Source organism: Garra rufa, chromosome 5, assembly GCF_049309525.1.
Source record: "Garra rufa chromosome 5, GarRuf1.0, whole genome shotgun sequence".
Taxonomy (NCBI): domain Eukaryota; kingdom Metazoa; phylum Chordata; class Actinopteri; order Cypriniformes; family Cyprinidae; genus Garra; species Garra rufa.
The window spans coordinates 8,484,122-8,501,640 of NC_133365.1; the positions used below are offsets into that span (position 1 = coordinate 8,484,122).

Consider the following 17,519-nt stretch of genomic DNA (forward strand, 5'->3'; position numbering starts at 1 on the left):
TGATAGACAAGAATTATAAAGACATAATGATCTTTTTCATATGCTGAAAGGAAAACATTTCTGCATTTTTTGTTTGCTTTTAATTTGACACACAGCAGCTGGATTGATGATGGATTCAGAAAGTCATTTATGCAAATCCTAGGTGTTGCGAGACCCCGTTTATGGGGGTTTTAGTCGCCCCGTTTGTCATAGCCCACCTAAAAAAAAACAAACTCTGTGATAAACTCAGCTGTCAGCACCATTAAACGTCTGCGATTTTGTGAGCTCTGCTCACGCTTACAAGCTGCTGCAGTTTTTTGGATGATACAGTATCTGAGCTTATTTCACTCTGAAGCATATCAATCATTATGTTTAAGTTTGTTACATAAAGTATTATTCCTTCCTATCCATCACTACTGCAGGTACACACTCATTTATCAAATCTAATCTGGTTTTCTGCTATTTCAGACATTTAGGCAATGAAAACTAGACCTGGGGTAAACCTGAACACAACCGAATGAAACCACAGTGAAATGTTTGAGTCACATACCTTGCAGATGGAGTTTGCTCTCCGGGCTCTGAAGAAGAACAGAACTGACCGAGTCCAGATTATCATACGTGCTGCAGCCTAGAGGACCCGTCCGTGTCTCCGTCACCTAAAGACAGACACACATCACATCAAACCAGGAACATAAAACACCTGAGTAATTTTACTTAATTACTTTACTTAAGACTTGTTGGGATGTGTATTAAAGTCAGGGATGTAAACACCATAGACAATGAGGAGGAGAAGTCACCCCCAGTAGGTAAAAATGGCCAAATTCCCATATTTGATACTCTTACACTGCTCTGCTGCACTCCATTACGCAGAACTCTGTTTGTTGTTAGGATGACAAAAGACTTAAAAGTTACATTTTTAGGCTGGTCTGCTTCAGCAATCTGGTGAATGGAAGATGGAAAGAGCAAAACATGTAATATTTGACACCTGTTTTGCTAAATGTTAAACAACTGACAGTATCCACTGATGCAAATGAGGACACTTTGTGCACAAAAAAAAAATTCTTAAGGTCTTACAGGTTTGGAACGACATGAGGGTGAATAATTAAGGACAGAATTTCCATTTTTGAATGGAATATTCCTTTAAGTACATTCTGTACTTTTACTCAAATATGTTTTTGGCCAAATATTTGTATAAAAGCCTTTAAAGCCTTATTATGAAACACTATAAACATGAGTGCTGGTGTTCTGCAGCAGGACACATTGTTGATTCATTATCATCCCGATGTAAGAGCAAAAACATCACAGCAGAACATCTACAACTTAAAAACCTTCTGAGGCGGATCTTCATCTTTATGACTCCAGAGGGTCTTATGAGCCTTTCACATTTAGTATGAATGGCCCAGTTGGCTTCAAAATGAAGACCTTCAGAGGCTTTATTTTGAATTAAAAATATTGCATTAATGGTCTTAATCTCTTAAAAAAAAATAACTCGAGTGGTTTTAGTTTAGTTTGTTTTTTCAGCGTTTAAAGCTTTGCATTTCATCCTCTACCCATGAAAATGTCAAAATTAAATACATCTCACTATATTATTTACAACATATGTTGGTGTGGTTATTGCTTTACACAGTATGTTGCTAGCCTTGATGTGTCAGATCATAAAGTGTGTGCACCACCTTCCTTCCCTGGAAACTCAATCAATATGTTCTTGTAATGGCCCTGGGCAAAAAATCTAAGTCCTATTGCTTAGAAAAGTAATGCACACCTCCCTTGCAAGCTGCGTGGTTTCAGGAATCATTCTTGTCTGTAGCACAAATGCTGTGGGACGACTAACATGCCAAAGTTTGGGGCAGAAGAAGTCAAGCAATAGTAATAGTGATGGCTACCAATGGATCTTCTGCAGTTATTGGGTGCCATCATTGGGAGTCCAAAAACACCACAATAATCCACAAGTAATCCACACCATTCCAGTCCACTGGAGGAACCATTGTTATGGGTTATGGACTCATATTTTAGCTAGAAGCAACCTTAATGATGGGTTTGTTTCTTACAAACACACAACATATGTCTTCACAAGATTTTAATTGATGGACCAGAGTGGTTTAGACCCTCATTCTGCTGGCACCCATTCACTGCAGAGGATCCGTTGGTGAGCAGGTGTGAATTAATAAGGTGCAGTTTTTTTTTTTTTTTTTAAGACTACTTTAGTGTTATTTTTTAGACTTGAATAGTGAATACCTGACTCAGAGGTTTAGGTTTCCCAGGTGCATTTGAGGCTTCATTGTTTCCTTATCTCTTCTTGATCGTTTCCAGGTGTTTTGCAGTTTGTTCATTTACCTCCCTGTGTATTTATAGCCCTTGTATTCTTCTAGTCTTGTATGCCTCAGCGTAATAAGGTATTAGCTGATGAGTTCTTGACTTTTCAGTTTTCTGAATTCTAATTTAAACTTAATATGCACTTGAAACTTGAAACAAACACTTGATGCACTTTGTGGTTTCACACTGTTATTTTGTCATCTTAAAGCAGCCTCCAGAGTCTGATTTACAGCAGCCTTTGACCTAAATAAAGTCTTTTGTTCTGCAGATAGTGTTACTTCTACACGCTCTGAGGGTCACTTTAATTGCAATGACACTGCAGCAGAACTGCAGCACACGTCTGACCTTTAGTGCCTGTGGGCAGGTGAACACGGGCGACACGTCAGAGCGCATCACAATAACACACCTGAAAACAACACGCCGTCCGTCTGTCCCCATTAGGAACACACCGGAGAAGTGAGAATGTAAATCAGGCTATTTTTAGAATAGTTGAGTTAAAAAGGAAATATCTGTCATTTAATTATCCTCACGTCAATCCAGTGCCATATGATCATCTGTTTTCTTTGGAACACACAAGACATAGTTCTGAATCTGGTACAAATACAAATGTGCTTCTTGAACAGATTTAAATATGCAGAACCACAAAATAAATTTCAATTGAGAAATATAAATCCACTTAATTTTAATAAATGTGCACTTGTAGTGTATTTTAACTAATATTAATTAAATATAAAGACCACTTTAGAGTACTTAAAGATAAACATTTTCATGACAGCTTCTTAACACACGAAGGCGACTAGCTGTCGCTTTGTCTCACACACACGCAAAGAAAGATACAGATCGAGAAAGTCTTATATACACCATGCAAAATTGACACCCTGCATGTAAACAATATTCTTTGTTGTATTTTCCCGCCAAAATAACGGATTCCTTTGGAATTCTTCAGCTTTTAAGAACTGCCGGTTTTTCCGGTAGTAGGCGGAACTAAAGCGCAAACAGCAATATCATTGGCTGGTGCTCATCTATTATCAGCAAATCATTTCGAGTGAAAGCAGACAAAGTGATTAATATTCAATAATAATTAATAAATAAATTACAGTAATACAATTACTTATAAAGCTATACTAAAAGGTCTCATATTGTACACCTTTTTGGAGGTTGCTTTTAGCTGTTGATGTCCTTAAGAATATGTATTTGTAGTATTAAGTGCCAAAAACCATCTCAATATATTTTTACAGCTCCTCTCTGTCAAGAACAGGGCTGCGTTTCCCAAAAGCATCGTAAGCTTAAGTTGATCGTAGCTCCATTGGTTTCAATGGGTCTACGATGTACTTAAGCTTACGATGCTTTTGGGAAACGCAGCCCAGGTCGATTTTGGCCCATCTAATTAATATTCATGAGCCTCTCTTCTGATTGGCCTGTTGTTTTCTGAGTGAAGCACGGCCAGGCCAACCACAGGTAACTAGTGTCATGTATGCTGCTCTTGTATGCTGTAGCCTGCTGTGGCTTGTGATACTCAACAGAATGTTTCAGAATGGTAATTAATGTTTTTTTTTTTTTGTAAACTACGATTGCAGTAAGCTATGTGACTATTGCTATAGTAAAGCCTCTTTCACACTGTGCGTTGATTCTGGAAAATTGCCCGAAAGTTCCGGGAATGATCCCGGGTTGGGAACCTAGTAAAGTTGCTGGGATCAGTCCCGGAATGAGCGCTGTGTGGACAAAAGCTAGAACCAATGCCATAAAGGCTGTGTTGTAGTGATGATGCACGTTATTGTTCGACTCTTCACAACGAAAAAATATGCGAAAACTGACTATCATTCGGCACTTTCAGTTTAGTTAGTAACATAGGCGTCGCATTACATGCCTTTACGGGATTTTTACGGGTTGTGTATAAAGCACGCACAGATTCCGGAAAATTACTTTGTGAATGAACCAAATCAGACAATTCTGGAACAAATCATGGGACACATTATCCGTGTATTTTCTGGAATCGTTGTGTGAAAGAGGCTAAAGCTGATGTGCCTCTGGTCTTTTATATTAATGTTGTTCAGAAGCCTGTGTAATGATGTAGTTTCCTGACATCCATCGACTGAACAGCGTTTTCTCGACTTGTTTTTGCGTTGTTGTTCAGCAATGGAATGGACGCAATGTTGTCTGGGGCTTTGACAAAAGGAGGGTGGGGCGGTGGTTGGTGCTCGAGGTGGTGACTGAAGGCGGTGACTGAGTAGATCGGACGTCACATTTTTACGGAAGTCACAGCGCCTCGTGAAAAGGCACAGCTACTTTATGCAGGCATTGTGCATTTTACTGTGGATTGACAGTTTTGAAACTTATATGGTAGTTACATAGCCCCTAGACCTTAGTTATTATGAAAAAAGCCAGGAAATTTCGGTTTTGACAATATGGGACCTTTAAATCCTACTATACTTAAGAGGGTCAAAAGACACATTTTTGTAATAAAAAATGCTAAAGTAAAAGTACTTCTAAGAGCTATAGTAAAGATTTTCAGTGAGTAATGCCTTAAATGTGGGTCTGTTCCACACATAAAATACATACAATTTAAACAATCTAATGCAACAGAGCAGCGTGAACATTCAAATAAATATGTGCTTTTGTCCTCCACCAAAGAAATTCTGACTAAATGATTGATTTTCCATGTTTTTAGCAAGCTATTCCTTTAAAATCCCTTTATGAAGCTCTGTAACACACGTCACTTGGCATGAAAAGGGAATAATCTCTGGATTCTATAAGCTTCAGGACACACACACACACACACACACAAACACATGTTGGGTTTACATGTTTTATGGGGATATTCCATAGGCGTAATGGTTTTTATACTGTACAAACCGTACTTTCTATGGCCCTACACCTACCCTACACCTAAACCTAGCCCTCACAGGAGATTGTGCATACTTTTACTTCCTCAAAAAAACTAATTGTGCATGATTTATAAGCCTGTTTCCTCATGGGGACCTGAGAAATGTCCCCACAAGGTCAAAATCTACTGGTATTCCTATCCTTGTGGGGACATTTGGTCCCCACAACGTGATGAATACCAGGTACACACACACACACACACACACACACACACACATACACAAATAACCAGTGGATTAAGAAATAGATTGCCAGAGTATAAAACAAAATCAAAGCCCTCGTCTAATGAAGACGGAGATTTGTGGGATTACGCACAAGCGCTGAAAAGCCGCATGACTTGATGCTTATTCAAGCTCACACAGATAAACACAAAAACATGCATGTAAACATTTGACTTAAAAGACTGTAAATCTGTGTGCTTTGATTCCACCTGCCGCACATGTTCGACGTTTAGGAAAGGGCCGTCTGTCCGGATGTGTTTGCGTTGATGTTTCTGCTTTTATCACATATTCTGGTGGTTTTGTCTTATGGGGAGATTAGAAGCTCTTATAGCATTAAAGAACAAACTGTATCCAGAGAAATCTGTGATGAAGCAGGGCATCATGGGACGACAACTGTGCCTGATTCTTATTACGTCTGTCACCTGTCAGCCCTATAATGAAGTTCTATTTTGAGCTTCTGATAGCAGAGGGACGTGAACTTCAGCTACCCGAAAGCACGATGATGTCTTCATTGTATTTTTGTATGTTTTTATTTTTGATGAACAGACAGGGAAAACGAAAGACATATGTCACCTTTTGGTTAAAAATACTTGTCTATATGAAGTGCATATTCACTCTGATAAAAAAAGCAATTCATGTCAGACTGCATATTCTCCAACCGCTTTTTCTTTTCCATTTTCAGCATTGCTGCAATGTCCAAATGTGACACGACTGATGTTGTAAAGTAGCCAGTTATCAATGTCAATTGTGAATAAAATCCAAAGATGTTTATCATCTCTGACATAAAAGAATTTTGATGTCTCACAGTATGCTGTGGCTTTACCTGAGATCTCACTGCTGTCATATCCTACAGTCTGACAAGGAGCAATTGTAAGGACTGGAAAAAATAGCACAGAGCGCAATGGGCTTTACTGGAGTCATTTTTAGGATGCAGTGCTGTTTGTGTGCAGCATTTTTAACCACGACTTTCTTACTGAAATAACTCTATATTTTATATATTTTGCTATGTTTAGAGTGCAGTGCTTTTAAATAAAATGGTAATCTAATTTCTAAATGTTTATCATCTGAACATCTGAAGAAAACATTTACATATTTACATTCATTACCATTAGATTTTAATGGTTTGAAGTACTGTTCAAAAGTTTGGGGTTGGCTTTAAAAAAAAAAGTGTAGTCTGCTCATCAAGGCTTCTTTTTTGGTTTGAAAATATGTAAAAACAGCGCAAGTGTGAAATATTATTTCAATAAAAAAAGGTCTTTTCTATGTGAATATATTGTAAAATGTAATTTATTCCTGTGATATTAGTTATATTATTGATTTTTCTGAAATCAAAATTGAGGGAATGTTAAAGTCTGCAAGGATGTACGTAATAAATTAGAAATGGTGCGTCAAAAATTGCAGTCATCAGACTAAGAACACCATTTGAGAAGAAACAATATTTGTGAGCATTAAAGTATGTTTTATATAGCATAAATGTGTGTAATATGAATGCAGTACTGATGTACTATATCTGTAGTTTTTAGTATAACATTAAGGGGAGCACATTTTACGGTTCTGTTCCACATGTACAGTATCCCACAAAAGTGAGTACACCCCAAACAAGTTTATCTTACAGTCTCATCAGACCACAGGACATGGTTCCAGTAATTCATGCCATTAGACAGGTTGTCTTCAGGAAACTGTTTGCGGGCTTTCTTGTGAGACAGCTTCAGATAAACCTTCTTTCTGGGACGATTCCTATGCAAACCAACTTGTTTTAGTGTGTGGCGTATAATCTGAGCACTGACAGGCTGACCTTCTACTTCTGAAACCTTTAAAGCAATGCTGGCAGCACTCATGCATCTGTTTTTTAAGCCAGGTTCTAGGGCAGCCGTGGCCTAATGGTTAGAGAGGTTGCAGGTTCGAGTCCCAGGTCCGACAGGGATTGTAGGTGGAGGTTGTGAATGTACAGCACTCTCTCCACCCTCCCTCCACCCACTGCTTCGGGTGTGTGTTCACAGTGTGTGTGAGTTCACTACTGTGTGTGTGCACTTGGATGGGTTAAGCACAATTAAACACCATACTTGGCCTCACGTCACCTCCTTTCCACCTCCTTTCCACCTCCACCATACGCAAAGAACGAGTGCTCAACTTCATTGATTGACCCTTGGAAGGCTTGTTTTGGATGGAACCCATCTTGGAAAACCTCTGTATGTAAGATAGTTAACTTTGTATGTCCCTGTCAAGCAGACAATAACATAAACTTGATAAATAGGACATGTGGCTTTGCATGGTTAAACAACATACTGCTGTTATCACTTAGTTGAGAACGAGTGCTCAACTTCATTGATTGACCCTTGGAAGGCTTGTTTCGGATGGAACCCATCTTGGAAAACCTCTGTATGTAAGATAGTTAACTTTGTATGTCCCTGTCAAGCAGACAATAACATAAACTTGATAAATAGGACATGTGGCTTTGCATGGTTAAACAACATACTGCTGTTATCACTTAGTTTAGAACGAGTGCTCAACTTCATTGATTGACCCTTGGGAGGCTTGTTTCGGATGGAACCCATCTTGGAAAACCTCTGTATGTAAGATAGTTAACTTTGTATGTCCGTGTCAAACAGACAATAACATAAACTTGATAAATAGGACATGTGGCTTTGCATGGTTAAACAACATACTGCTGTTATCACTTAGGGTGTACTCACTTTTGTTGGCAGCTATTTTGACAATAATGGCTGTATGTTGAGTAATTTTCAGGGGACAATAAATCTATACTGCTATAAAAGCTGCACATTGACTACTCTAAAATACATTCAAGTTTCATTTCTATAGTATTGTCCCTTGAGAAGATATACTAAAATGGTTGCTGAAATGTGAGGTACTGTATATACTATGTACATTATTAGAGTAATTTCAATACATTTGTAATAACAAGGTACCTTCAACCTACCCCTAAACCTAACCTTAACCAATGCAGTCACCTTACATTACCCAGTACTTTTTTTTTAGGTACGTACACTGCAAGCACACGTAAGTGCATGCAATCACATTACCAAAAGAAATATGACCATCTTTGGCATTGTTTTCACTGCTCTGTTATGAGTGATGTCATGCAGCTCTTCTGTATAATCACACAGCTGATGCTCTTTGTGCAGGTAAAAATACGCCCATTTTACCAGCACCTGTTCTGGGAACACACTGCTGGATAGTGACTCAAATTGGATCCTGGCCAACCAATAGATTTTTAAATAGATGTCCTCTGAAACGCTCGCTGCATCATCATAAATTTGCATATGGAGTTTAAGACTAAATCAGCTGAAAGCATTTGAGAGAGGAAGACATGACCTTGACTATCGCACACCTCCCTCTCAGAACATCAGTTTGGGCTTTGTCAATCCAAAACACCCAAGTGCATTTTTTTTATTAAAGCTCTCAGGCGAGATCTTAATTTTATTCTTAAATGATTCCTAACAGGAAAAAACACTGAACATTTGTCAGGACGAATTTGCTTCTCTGCAGGATATAAAGCTGATTGGACAACCATGACTGAATCTGATTCAGTCCATTTCCTGTTTTATGTGTAAATGAATATGATACAAGTTCGGTGACATTAAAGAATAATCACGTAAAACGTACAAAAGTGCAAATGCATGAAATAAAAATCTGTAAATACTAGAAGCAGAAATTTGCTAGCAAAGATTATTCTGCGTATGATCTCTGCGGGTCATTGCGTCTAATGAGCTCCATATGTTGTTTGCTATTTGATTTCTTTGTATTTGCTGCATTTCATTGCTGGCATGTTTCTTTAAAAAAAAAAAAAAAAAAAAAAAAAAAACTCTCCAGGGGTGCATATCCCAAAAGCAAATATGATGACAAGTTCCGTCATTATCAATACAGTTCAGTGGAACTTACCACCACAGTTAGCTAACGATGCTTTTGGGAAATGCACCCCAGATCAAGACAATAAATCTGCTTCAACTGAATTCGGACAGTATTGTTTTTTTCTAGCTCTAATATGCAATGTACAATAAATATATAAATGGGAAAACTAGACTGACCTAAAAGCTTTAAAGGAGAAGTTCACCACCAGAACAAAAATTTACAGATAATTTACTTACCCCATTGGCATCCAAGATGTTCATGTCTTTCTTTCTTCAGTCGTAAAGAAATTATATATTTTTGATGAAAACATTTTAGTGTTTTTCCCCATATAGTGGACTTCTATGGTGCCCACGAGTTTGAACTTCCAAAATGCAGTTTCAATGCAACTTCTCTAAACCCAGCCAAGGAAGAAGGGTCTTGGTTATTTATTTATTTATTTATTTATTTATTTTTTAATATCATTTATATACTTTTTAACCTCAAATGCTCGTCTTGTCTAGCTCTGCATGTACTCTGTATTCTGGTTCAAGACAGTTAGGGTATGTCAAAAAAAAAAAAAAACTTTTTTCTCCTCCAACTTCAAATTTGTCCTACATTGCTGCAGAAGTACCAACCCAATGTTTACAATGTGTAAAGGTAAAAAAAAAAAAAAAAGTAAAACAGCAATGTAGGTCAATTTTGAAGTTGGGGGAGAAACTGAGATGGGAGTTTTTCTACCTACCCTAACTGTCTTGAACCAGAATGCACAGAGTACACGCAGAGCTAGACAAGATGAGCATTTGAGGTTAAAAAGTATATAAATTATAATTTGTCTTAAAAAATAACTGGTCATTTCATTAGATAAGACCCTTCTTCCTCGACTGGGATCGTTTAGAGCCCTTTAAAGCTGCATTTAAACGTCCTTTTGGAAGTTCCAACCCATGGGTACCATAGAAGTCCACTATATGGAGAGAAATCCTGAAATGTTTTCCTAATAATTTCTTATCGACTGAAGGAAGACATCTTGGATGAGAAGGGGGTGAGTAAATTATCTCTAAATATTTGTTCTGGAAGTGAACTTCTCCTTTAAACAATTATTTTATGATTGGTTTTGTCTAGAAGTTTACAAATAAAACACTAACATTAATGACACCCAGATACTAAAGCCTAAAGCAATAGTTAATTTATTTACCCTCATTTCAAACACATACAAGTTTATTTTCTGTTAAGCTTATAGCAAGCCAAATTTGTCTTAAAATGCTTTCAACTTTACTTAATTTATTTAAAATACTTTGTATATACATTTTATACCTCAAATCCTTCAACACATTTATTTATATATTACTTGAAACTTACTGATATGAAATTATAATTAAACTTTAAGTTTTTTCTTTATTGCACAATTCACATTATTTAATTGTTTGCCTATTAGAAAAGCTCTCTGATTAGAATTACTGTATTACAAAAAGGAATTGAATAAGAAAGCTCTCCAACTGTAATTATTACAAGTAGGAACTGGATTAGAAAGCTCTCCAATTGTATGTATTTTAATAGTTAGAATAGAAAAAGAAACCTCTGTAATTGACTCTTCGCAGGGAGTTTCATTGACAGGCATTCTAAATCATAACGCCAAATCTGCCATTTTTGTCTGACAAACAAACCAGACAGGAGAGTAGATTAACATAGGTGGACATGTTTCCACAGTTGAAACAAGATACCTTTCTGATGTTTATTCATGTTTATTTCATACTATAACTAAGAGGAAGAGATGTTCGGTTCATGTGCCACTTGAACTAAGATGCTACAGCAATCTGTCATGACACAATATAGCGCCACAAAACAAAACAATGTATTTTTAACTGCGTGAGAACATGATGTGTGACATGAGTGCACTATGGCTTGTCAGACGTAGCAACAGTAACTAAAGGGGACGGGTCTTTTTGCTAATTTTATTTTATTATTGCTAATAAGAATTGGATCAGAAATCTCTTCAATAAGTAATTGCTACTAGTATAAATGCAATTACAACAATTAATCTGGGGAGCATTTTAGGCTAAATCAGCTTGCCATACAAGCTGCTTTTTTCCATACATTAAAATCAGACAGCGACTGTCAAAACAGTTACTGTCTGCTTTTATTATATGGAAAAGAGCAGCATTACTTTAAATTTCTTCAAAATAATTTTGTGTTCCACAGAAGAAACCCATGCAGGTTTAAAACTGAGGGGAAGTATATGGCATAATTTGCATTTTTGCATGGCTTTCAAAGAATATTCATCCACTGAGGTGATTTGACTCCACTGAGAGAGTTAAAATATCATCTTAAACACGTGCCCCCACCAATCGCAGTGGCACAGCATCTTCTCTGTGATTTAAGTGCTGTAGATCTCAGTGCTCAGACTACAGGAGACACTGATAAATATAGCAGAGGCGGCACTGGGAGGCCATTTTCTACCCCTCTCACTGTTCATTTGTCTGCTGCAAGCCCCCAAATACATACTGAAGTGTCTAGGGCACGTCCCCTCCCGGCAGGACGGGGTAAGAGAGAGGCTAGCTGACAGACGTCATGCATTTCATGCCTCCAGAGAGTGAAGTCTGACGCCATGCTGTCATAATGTGTGTGTTTGAAAAACCAGACAGAGTACAAGTTTATCTAGCTGTATTTGGAGCACAACGTGTCCTCAAAAGTGAACAAAACCTGCCTTTGGGGATGTCTTCAATGATTAAAACGATTATTTTTATGGTCATTGTCATTACCATGACAGAAAGAAAGAAAGAAAGAAAGAAAGAAAGAAAGAAAGAAAGAAAGAAAGAAAGAAAGAAAGAAAGAAAGAAAGAAAGAAAGAAAGAAAGAAAGAAAGAAAGAAAGAAAGAAAGAAAGAAAGAAAGAAAGAAAGAAAGAATAATAATTATAATTACATCTTTATACCAGTGTTTATTAAGCACTTTTATAGTTTTTTATAAATATTGCAAGTCAGTTTTTATTTGTATATTTTCATTTTAATTTTAAAGTTGAATAATTTTGCTGTTTTGTCATTTTTAATATTTTTTATATGTCCATATAGTTATTTTTTTGTTTGTTTGTTTGTTTGTTTAATTTCAGTTTTAGTGAACAATAAAAACCCTGCTTTGTACTATATGCAATTTAATAATTACTTTTACTTAGAAATCTTTCAAGAGGTAAAGTGTGTGTTTGTTGCATGCACTGATTAGCATGTAGTGTAGTACAGACAATCATCTCCACAAATTAACACACACTTCTGTGTACCAGAAACACACTGAGCACCATTCTGCAGGATTTACAGGGAAAACATGCTGCCATATCAACACTTTCATTCTGCCTGTATGTGCATGAGCTTCCAGTGCTCTACAGCCATCCAAACTCAATCGATATTATTAGCACAGGTCTATGTGTGTGTGAGTCAGACTCATCCTCTTCCTGAATGCAGGGATTGTTTCCTGTCTGCAATGCAACTCACAAAAACACACGCACACACACAGATACTCATCTATTTCTCTACATGAGGGCATACCGGTATCATAAACTTCTATTGTTATATACATATATACATACACACATTCATAATAAAATATTCTTTCTTCAAAATATTGATGTATAATATGAACTGTTTTCTATAAATAGATCCATTGTTCGTTGTGCTGTCCCTGGATTCCACAGTATGCACATTATTTTTAAAACTACACCTAATTTTCCTTTAGCATCCCTTGTGAAAAATAAGTAAACTTTATCATACTTTTTTAAAAGAACAGGTAATTAATCAAATGCAATTATCTGAACTTTAGAGTGTTTTTGAGCCACTTAAGTAAGACTTAAGGACATCCCTATATGTAGTTGTATACTTATATTATTTTTGAATTATGATTAAAGTGTAATTAATATGCTGATGATAATTTGTGGCAAGCTAAATCCACTTCTAACTTCTATGTAAACTTGTATGTTGAAAATATTTGTATTTAAATATTTGTTAAGATGAAGTTGCAATTTAGTACATTTAAAATATATTAACTTTCAATGTAATAATGAATAATATAATACAGTTTAAATCCAGTGCTTTAGTATCAATACATCAAAATAGGTGCACTACCTTGAAAGCATGACAAAATATTAAATAAAATGATTTAAATTGCAAGTTTGCATTATTCCAAAGTACACTTTATAAAAAATTATTTTTAACTTGTAAAATGTAATACAATTTAAATGAACACACTTCTTTTTCACAAGGGACACCACTTTAATACAGACAAACAAACGCACACAAAGCACGTCGATGAAACATCTGTGAGCATAAATGCACATGGAGATGAGCACTAGTTTGTCAGGTCAGTCGTTCTTAAGTCCGTGTCTGTATTTAAGTGCAGCACAAGTGCTGCGTCTGCTGCTTGCTGTCGTCCTGACTCAGCAGCTATTGTCAATTCCGTTTAATTTTGTCATGCTTGACTTCCTGCTACCTCGAGCCCTGTCTGCCAGAAGCTCTTCAGCGGCCTGTCAACTCCAACAAGAAAAAGCTCCACGGACAGATGGACAGTGGGCGGATAATGGAGGAGGAAGAGGATGTTTCTTTTTCTTTCTTACTTCCTAACTTCATTCCTTTCCATCATTCTTTGTTTTGCTTACCTTGATGGCGTTGCTGGAGATCTGTATCTCATGGAGTTTGCGCATGGTGCCATCACGGTCGATGAAGTATGAGGAGGCGAGCTGGTGCAGTGCCTCGACTCCTTGGGTGGCGTTGACCATCTTCCGGTCCAGCTTGTTCTTGGCCATGTACATGGTGAGAGCTTCCTCACCTAATGGCACAGAGCAATATGGTCAGTTAACGCAAGACTTCACTTCCCGTCTTTCAGATGCCAAGTGTTAAAATATCACACTCTCAAACGCCCATACACTTAAATAAATAAATAAAAATCTTTGTCATTTGCTCACTCGCATTTCCTTCAATGACTCTCTAATTATCATTAAATTCAAATGTGACATCAAGATACTCATTGATTATTAAGTGTATCATCACTGACTACAAACCTGATGAACCACTCAAGCAGTACACTGTAAAAAAAAGACTGTGAATTTAATGGTAAAAACTGTGAATTTAACAACCCAGTCTCATAAAAATATGTACCTCTGGGTTCTTTTTTGCAGCACTGTTTTTACATACCTTACTGCACATTTTGCAGCAGTTCCAAAAAGAAATGTCCACTAACTGGCTCCGTACTGCGTGAGCTACCGAACAAGCCTACGCCTATGAAAACCCATAGATATGAAGCTGGATATGTCACACTAACATTCAAAAGGATCAATTTTCAAATCTCCCAGCATATTAAAATTGTTTTAAACCCTTTTGCATCAATTTAAAAAAAGTTTTTTTTTTTTTTTTTCTTTTAGTAAGATTTTGTTTGGGTGCAATACCAAACTTTTCCCATTGAAGTCCAGCAAAGCTCTGCTGGCATACACAGCGGTGGCATTTGTGAATCGAGTACAGTATAATTTCTCTCTCTCAAACAGGAAAAGGAATAAAATGTGTCAAGAGTTTAACTGCCTCTAGTGTTCTTTTCCTTTGGAAACTGCAGTGCTTATTGGTACGTATTTTATTTTTTAATTGTAAAAATGCTACAATAAAAACCTGTTAAATGGTTAATGGTAAGTTTCCCTACTGTATGTGGTGAAAAACTGTCATTTTACGGTAGTATACCGTTTTCAGAAGTCAAAAAGAACGTACAATTTATAGTGAATAACTGTAAATTGACATTTCCAGAATTCCCTGTGTTACATTTTAAAGTTGATGTTTATTATTATTATTATTATTATTATTATTAATTGTTTCTTAGTTTGTTTGTTTTTTTTCTTATCAGTTTTCTACATTACAGTTGTATGTTGACATGTAATGTTGTTAAATTAATATTTATTGCATTATTTAAGTTTCATATGTGTTACTATGATGGAGTTTAGTGTTGGTGTGAATGACACCGTGCACCTTTTATGTATGTTATTATTTAAAAGCTGCGTGTGATGGGCTTTGGTTCATCATGTGACTTTCTCATCACCACCTGCTTTTGGTGTTTATCAGTGTATTACAAAGGCACATTTTTCATGCACTGGTCAATTGAATGATTTTAGGCTATTGTTCTTCCATAGTACGTCTTGTATCAGAATAGTTGAAAGAATATTTTATTTTATACCACTTTATCTACTTGCATCTATAGATTTCAACTGCAATCCATATCTTTCAGATTTGTTTTGTTCATTTTAAATAAACACTTGAATACACCAAACTTACAAGTTTTATTCTTATCTATATTCTGAAGAGTTTTATAGAAAAAATTGTTTATATATTACACACCTGATTTTATACAATATTTTCTGAAGATAAAGAATGATAAAAAGAGAAATCCAAAATCCCCTCAGTAAAAATGTAAAACTCTACTTTGTCAAGAAAACAAAACAAAACTGAACCTGACTTTATCCAGTGTTCATATTTCCATTCTGGAAATGTATGCAAATGTGTGCATATTTAGACAACATCCCATATGCATATTCAAACATACAGTTTCAGAAATCTTGTAATATAAAACAATTATTCTAATGTACTGTGATTAATTAGCTGGGTGATATCCAGAAGGGGAAGAGGGGAAAAAAAGACCTCTTCGGCTATGGTGTTTTGCCTCTAAATAAAAGTATTTCTTGTGAAACATATTCCAAAATATGTTTTATTTATAATTTAGAAAAATCCTTTAGCAGTGTACTGTTATGATGCATTTTGGGCATTTGGCAGTATATCATGCTTTTGTCAATTGGCTTTGGAATGACATGAGAATGACTAAATGATTTCCACCATTGCTTTACAGTAAAAACATACTGAGATGCCACAGCAACAGCACATTTCAAGACTTGTTGTCATGCTTTATGAAGTCGTCCCACTGAGGTTGCCAACATTCATACGGGCATCATTCTGAGTGCTGTGGTTCATGCAGCCAACATGTCACTTTATCAACATGTTTCTTCAGCGTGGACTTCCTAGTGTGTAAGAACTGCCAAACACACTGACATGATGGAGACTCAGCGTGCATCGGTGACTCACTTCACACACTGTCACAGAGAAAATTTTGCTTACAGTGTCAAACTGACATGACCCGAGTCTCTCTCTCTTTCAGTCACACCACTCGATAGCAAAGATTTCTCCTCCACTGGAGTCGAGTGGGAAAAGCAGCTATGATTGATTTTTGCAAAGCGCCACTGACCTTTTCCTAAATAACTCATTCACTAGGACACCAGAGGGATATCTGCTCAGACAGTAGCCGTAAAATCCAGCCGGCAAAAAACACCAGCTATGTGTTAATATGGACAAACACAGGGAGCAAAAACTCTCTCTCTCTCTCTTTCCCTCTCTCTCTCACTCTCTTCCTCTCTATGCATCGGCTCTCTCTCCCATTCTATCTTTAGAATTAAGCACTCAAAAGCTCTACTGTAGCTGTGCTCCAAACCCTAGTGTGCGCCCTTCTCAGACAGCACTCATAACCGCCAGCTGACATAACTAATATTAAACACTACTCTCTTCAAAATAAAGGTTTCAAAACTGGATATTCAAGCTTTTTTATGGAACCATCGATTGCAAATAAAGAAGCTTTATTTGTAACAGTGAAAGCAAATTGCGATCCCTAATTTTGTCTAAAAAGCAAAACACGTGGTTGAATAGCATACTAACATAAAATTCATACTAATTCTGCAGCTTAGAGTGATGTAGAAATGTGGTTTGACTGCTCACTTTCTGAACTTGGTCAACTTTTTTGAAATGTCACCAAAAATATAATTGCCAAACTCACAGTTTCACTACGGTACAATCGTCGTGCCTACTGACAGACAAAGTCTTAGTGTTTTAGATGTTCTTTTAAAAACCAGGCTTACCATTGACAGCTAAATATATGCACACATAAATTAACATATCACAAGTATATGAACATACGTACAGTTGATGTCAAAAGTTTACATGCACCTTGCAGAATATGCAAAATGTTACTTATTTAGCAAAATAAGAGGGATCATACAAAATGCATGTTGTATTTTTATTTACTGAGTCTGACCTGAATAAGATATTTCACATAAAAAATATTTACATACAGTATAGTCCACAGGAAAAAAATCATAGTTGAATTTATAAAAAATGAGCCCATTCAAAAGTTTCCATATACTTGATTCCTAATACTGTATTGTTACCTGAATGATCCACACTTTTTTTAGTGATAGCTGTTCATGAGTCCCTTGTTT

General features: G+C 36.4%; 1 protein-coding gene across 1 annotated transcript in view; it reads right to left on the bottom strand.

The window, feature by feature from the left end:
- Nucleotides 1-17,519, bottom strand: part of brinp1 (bone morphogenetic protein/retinoic acid inducible neural-specific 1) — a 159,372-nt gene that overhangs the window by 61,507 nt on the left and 80,346 nt on the right. The window contains exons 4-5 of the mRNA XM_073839914.1: nt 13,881-14,050; nt 530-635 (exon numbers count right to left, since the gene is read on the bottom strand). Coding sequence (XP_073696015.1) covers nt 530-635; nt 13,881-14,050 — 276 coding nt within the window. The remainder of the gene's footprint in view (nt 1-529; nt 636-13,880; nt 14,051-17,519) is intronic.